This window comes from Perkinsus marinus (genome assembly GCF_000006405.1).
Source record: "Perkinsus marinus ATCC 50983 genomic scaffold scf_1104296951568, whole genome shotgun sequence".
NCBI lineage: Eukaryota > Perkinsozoa > Perkinsida > Perkinsidae > Perkinsus > Perkinsus marinus.
In genome coordinates this window covers 3,680-9,850 of record NW_003209230.1, presented here as the reverse complement: position 1 = coordinate 9,850, position 6,171 = coordinate 3,680, and the positions used below count along the sequence as shown (strand labels likewise).

The 6,171-nt window shown below is 43.5% G+C and overlaps 1 protein-coding gene across 1 annotated transcript; it reads left to right on the top strand.

Annotated features, from left to right (window-relative positions):
• Positions 1 to 4,714: 4,714 nt before the first annotated feature.
• Pmar_PMAR027495 (conserved hypothetical protein) lies at positions 4,715 to 5,991 on the top strand (the record flags this gene model as incomplete). Its single annotated transcript, XM_002777502.1, has 5 exons — positions 4,715 to 4,830; positions 5,189 to 5,284; positions 5,336 to 5,485; positions 5,531 to 5,666; positions 5,761 to 5,991. Coding segments are annotated over 5 exons (729 nt in total), but the record flags the coding sequence as incomplete, so codon positions are not given.
• Positions 5,992 to 6,171: the final 180 nt, after the last annotated feature.

Below are 6,171 nucleotides of genomic sequence, written 5' to 3'. Positions count from 1 at the left end.
ACGCTGTGTCGCACCTGTTGGTGGTTCGAAACAGAAGATGAATGTGAAAGTGTTGAGGAATGTGTTTGGGATGGTGCGGTATGTATGTATCCGAAAAAAGAGCTGCAAGCGATTTCGTTGACCAGCGAGGAGTACCACAACAGCCTCATATTCAATGAAATTCAATCTCATGCGGTGTGTAGCAAGATTAAGGAAGAGGACGTGTGCTTACAGACGCAATCGTGTCTATGGTCGGCTGATAAAACAGTAAGTTTAGCATGGGAGGAGTTTATGCAACTCGTGTGGCTACAATTAATTTTTTGGGGGAAAATACGATGCGTGTGAATTTTATATGATGCAAATATGTGTTATTTTCCGAGATTAATAAGAATCGATCTGAAACTATATCGCATAAACAATGTAAACATTGCTATGAACATGTGATGTGATAAAAGTAACCTTTCGAGACTATGATAGCGACAAGTTGTTCACTATCATTAATCCCGGAATAGAAAATACACATTCTTCACATTTGCATAGTATCAAATTTCCACGTACAGTACTTGTCCAATGAGAATTTGGTCACCGATTGTCGAAATCAAGATTCATAATTTCCGAGTGAATTTTTCCGTAGAATTTTTTTCAACGTATTGATAATTTTAACAGTCGTAGTAGTAACTGTATAAGCTGACATTATCACAGTTTCGAACGAAATATGGAGTTTCGGAATAATCGGCGACTTAAGTTACTTTACACAGTCAACAGTTTAGTCATATAGTGCGACTCGCGAGCAAAGGCGAAAATCTCGTTTTTAACAATAAAGAATTCTCCATCTAGATGAGGAGTAATGTCAACAAATTCTAATACAAATGAAATAACTCTTATGGTTGCTATTTTCAGTGTATTCGAGATATATGGAAAGTCATGGAAAATTGCTGTGAGCCTCTGCAAGCGATTTCTAATAGGGCAGAGCAGTGCCGAAATCGATCAAGTTCGGAAACATTTTGCCTCACACTGAGCGCTACCTCGACTGTTACCACTACACTTTTTGAGAATATTAATCAATTAAATACCACACCTTGGCCGACTTCTCGGGGAGTGCAGCTCATCACGGTTGCCAGTGCTGCTGAGAACGCGACGCGAACTACTGCATCGTCATCGTCATTCTCAACTCCTGTGTGATACGGTAAGTTCTCAGAGTTGTGATATACGATTTTGGTGATGACGTAGCATGTTAACTGTAGTAGTAGAGTTTCATGAATCGGCGATTTTGAAGTTGTTGCGGATCGTTTGCTGTGGGTATGGATTTAGTTTATTCCCGTATTTCCAATAACAATCAATTGGTATACACGTGGTTCACCGTCGAGTTATATAGTTTTCCAGAGATTTCACCACAAGTAAAGTCTTACACCTTAGGCGTATGTGTTGAAAACTTATAACAATCAACGCCCCCATAGTTTTACACTGGAGTTTCACAACAACCCGTTTTATGTGAAGTGGCGTAAAACTCGGTGAAAAACGCGATATTCACGGTGATATGCAGTAGTAGTCCTAAAATATACTTTTCACTAGTGTTTTTCATATCACTAGGGTGGTGAAACTCCACTGTAATTTCACTTTTGCAGTAACAGGTTATTCAGCCAGGCGTAGCGAAGACAACATTGTATCTTCGAAGGCGTACAGTCTACAACTTCTCCTCGAGTGCAGTGGAGTGTTTCAAGCTGTTGAGTCTCGGAGTATAACCTTGTGCATGCGTGCACTAGAATTTCACCCTAGTGATATGAAAAACACTAGTGAAACATGAATTTCGCCGCGAATATCGCGTTTTTCGAAAACGCGAAAACGGGTTGTGAAACTCCACTGTATGCGATAAGTTTTTGATGGCGAAACTCTCCCATTTTCAGTTAAATTGTTTCGAATGTTAAGATTAATTTGTCTCCTGTCATTTCGTGCAGTATGGGCGTCACCGTGGGAACTGCTGACGGGTGGTAGCTGCGTTTGGGTTGACGGTTTGGGGTGCGAAATGTCGTATCACGCTGAATGTGATGCATACCACACTTTACGAGATGTGGATCTTCGCAAGCTGAACGCGCTGGATTCTTTTTACTACGAAACGCGCTGTAACTACTGCTCAAATATAACGGATCAGCAGAAGTGTTTATCAAGTGATATGTGCACATGGACTGCGGGAGCATGTTCTTTCCCTAAGCACATAGTCGCGAGTATGTCACTAGAAGATTGTGAACTTCCCCCCAAGGGTGTACAATCAGCCAGCTTCATTCAGCATGAAATCACCGTTCATAAGGCTTGCAGAGATATTGGAAATGAAAAACTCTGCCGGGAGAATAATGCGTGTCTGTGGAATCACGGAAAAGTAAGTTGCGACAGTGAAAATGTTGTTTTTCATGTTGTTGATTTTTTTTCAGTGTTCTCGCGATATATGGCTGGTTATGAAATCGTGTTGCCCATGGCTTGAGCCCATTTACTCGAAGGCTTTCGCGTGTCGTCAGAAAAGTTGGTCACCTGTAGAATGTGTTAGTTGATTTTTGTCATATCGTGGATATACAGTATTTTTCATCATTATTATTATCGAACTCGGTCTGTGATTATTGTTATTGTTGTCAAGTCTTGAGTCGATCTCATTTTCCTATTGAGAGCTCTTTCCATGAAGGCTTCAAGTAGTATTGCGTTTGTGATAGTTGCGAACGCACTGTGGGTGCACAGCCTTGGCTATTTCCAACTGCAATACATTGGAGTTTCACCCGTTTTACGCGGAGTGGTGAAAAACGCGATATTCGCGGTGATATGCAGTAGTCGTGAAATATGTTTTTCACTAGTGTTTTTCATATCACTAGGGTGGTGAAACTCTGTCGATATGAATACACGAATGCCGTACTCCGAGTAAGCGCAAATCTCGAGAGCTCAATGATTGGATCTTTTGAAAGGTATATGTACCTACCAACCGTCTCTCGTCAGTGGTCCACGTATGAGGACATACTCCAACCTGTGTGCTCACAGAGGGACATAACTCCAGATCAGCTGAGAGTAGCATGCGAATGATGTGGATCAACTCGATGAGAAGCTTGCCTAATTCGTTAGGAGATCCTACAAAGTGTGGCTGAAGTTTACACGAGAAAAGACCGAGCGGCTCAGTAAGACATTGCTTGTTTTCGTCGATGCATTTACGACCCGGAAAACTCAGCGCATTTACTGCGTGTTTCGTTTGGCACTAGACAAAATACTACTTCTATTGCTGTGTACTAGTGGTGATATTGGAGTTTCACAACCCGTTTTACGTGAAGTGGTGTAAAACTCGGTGAAAAACGCGACATTCACGGTCATATGCAGTAGTCGTGAAATATGTTTTTCACTAGTGTTTTTCATATCACTAGGGTGAAACTCCAATGCTTCCACCCGTAATAGTACTACTGATGTCTACTGCAGTATTTTGAAAATATTGCCCGACGCAACCCAACAGTTTGATCAGTTTCTATAAGGAGTTACCGAGAATGTTGTGGAAGTTGCCAGTCGAAGAACGATCCTATTTTCTCGGAGTTGCTGTTCCCGAGATGGCCAAACGTGTCACAGAAATCGAGTCTATCATTGGAGCGAAAGTGAAACAGATTATTGTCGCTCTGTATGCTCACTGGTTTCCTTGTAGACGATTATTTTATTACGAAAACGCCGGGGCGGTGGAGAAACGCGAACAGTACTTTTTACACCGTATCAAACATCAGCGTTGTTGTCTCTGGCGTTCTTTGGTGTGCCCATGTAAGCTGGTTATGATATTCGTGTTGTGAGGAATGCTATGTGGTTTTCCGTATTATTGTTTACTCTACTGTGGAGCACAGTCCTGTTTCTAGTTTAGCCCACAATTTATCTATCGGACGCGTATAGACTCCCACGAGCTTACTCGTGTTGTATCGAAGTCCACGTTGCTATAAAACGACAAGACTTGTCTCGCGATGGAGGCAAGTCTATAGCATTTCCGGGTCAATTTATTTATTCTGCTCGATTATTCAGTAATTTACCCTTTATTTTGGAGAAAAAATTCTCTCCATGAGTTGCCCGGTGTTTTAGTGAAATAGATGATCATCCGACACTCATTAACAACCACTATTATTAGAGCTTTTTCTCCAGAAAAGTGGGTGAATTTTAAAAGATTCGGGAAACTTCGAATTGATCTGGAAATGCTATAGTGTGTATGAGGGCGATACTAGACTTACTATTTACAGCTCCTTATACTACTATATGATGAGTAGTTTGAAACTTTTCACCAACTTAAGAGTTGTTCATTCAGAATTGAGATTCGTCATAGACTGACTCTACGTGGCGTCTAGAGATGAATGCTAAATGTTGATTTGCATAACTTCAACAAATTCTTCAATTTGTATGTAGGTATTGGCCCGACGGTGACGATGGTATCGGCCGACCGTTCGTGCGGTTCAACTTCGCACATTTCTTCCACGATCGCCACAGCCAAGTTGGCAAGTTTCGATGCATCGTTCTCTACTTCAACCAGCAGTGCAATCCCGAGTGCCTCTCGGAAGACCGCGAAATTTCTATTACTCGTGTTCGCGGCACTGAACAGTGAGTGCACTAACACAATTCTTCAACGCCCGAATCTGTCTCTCTAGGCACATGGGCGAATGGTGGTGTTCTCGAAATGTGATGATGTCCAAACTAACAGTCATGATTTGCTTTCCCATGGCTTGCCCGAAGCCTCGTTGTTTAGATCCACGCTGATACAGATCGTATTGAGGACGCTTCTGGTCTACTACAGGCGGATTTTGCCAATTGCAGAGTTGGTGGTGGCGCGCTGTCTAGTGGTTGCGTTCAGGAAGAAATACGGTGAGAACATGAAATGCCGGCCGCAGTGTTGGCATAAGGACTCAAACATGCTATCGGACTTCACCCCTTGAACCACTCGACAATGGGATGCGGGTTACAGACTTCGCTCTCTCATTGTTGGTCCCCCTTGCTGAGTGATCCGTTTGTGCGCTCTCTCGCCCATAGTTCACGCACTTGCCAACGGACCCTTGGAAGGGTTTTAGGCGTATACAGTATGTTCGAGTTCCTCAGCTGAGTTCAGGAGCTTCCTCTCGCGCTGTTTGATACAAAGTGAACAAAATGATCGAAAAAATCTGCAAAATTCCATCAGTGTCATCAACACCGGTAGATGACCATGTTCATATTCTCGAATTATCAGGTTCATGATTTGCCCCGAGCTTATTCTTTCCATCTTAGTGGGAGCCGTTGACCCCTTGGCCGACTACGAATCCATGTACATACATGGCGCTATACAGTACGAGATAATCTCACTTTCTTGCCATGTCTAAACGATTGGCTTTGCTAGATTCACGGACTATACAGGTTATGCTTCCTCATTTTCATGCAGCGGTTATGTAGATAAAGTCGCAGCACAACAGTCTGACTGTTTGATTGTCATGGATGCTCTCCATTTCGGCCGAGATCCGGTCAATCAATCGACGCAATATGATCCGAAGTGAGTCTATTGTACAGTCCTAGGGATATTTAGTCCTCTTTCTAGACACATACTGCGAGAAGTGAATAAGTGTCATATCGCTGTAACGGCTCCTGGCTTGCCCGAAGGCGTGGCTCTGGCAACGGGCAACTGGGGCTGTGGTGTATTCGGTGGTGACCCTCAGTTAAAAAGCATCTTACAGGTGAGCATCCGACGGCATGCTATTGATCACACTGCTGTGATGCTACCACGATTTGTTGTACACTTGTATGAGAGATAATGGTTCGACTCTTCAGTGGCTGGCCTGTTCGGTTGCTGGACGAGACATGAACTACTTTCCCTATGGTGACTCGAGAGTGGCCGAGTTGGATCGAGTGGCCCTCGTGGCGGAACAGGAAGGGTGGACTGTGGGGGACCTAGCAGCCAAGATCCTCTTGTATGTGGCCAACTGGGGGATAAGTTCCAAGACTCAGACTTTCAGCATCTTTGTTCCACTTACTGTGAGACTTAGCGGAGAATCCCTATGATGTGAATAAGCAGCAGAATGCACCCTCGAGCTCTCCTGACTACTACCTACTGTTACATTTCTCAGGTGGTCAACTTCTCCGACCAGGTCTCATGGTTTGTTTCATCACATGCTGCGCGGGGACTTTCAGCGTGGAATGTGCGAAGAGTTCCCGTCAAATGGGAATGAGAACTCACAGAAT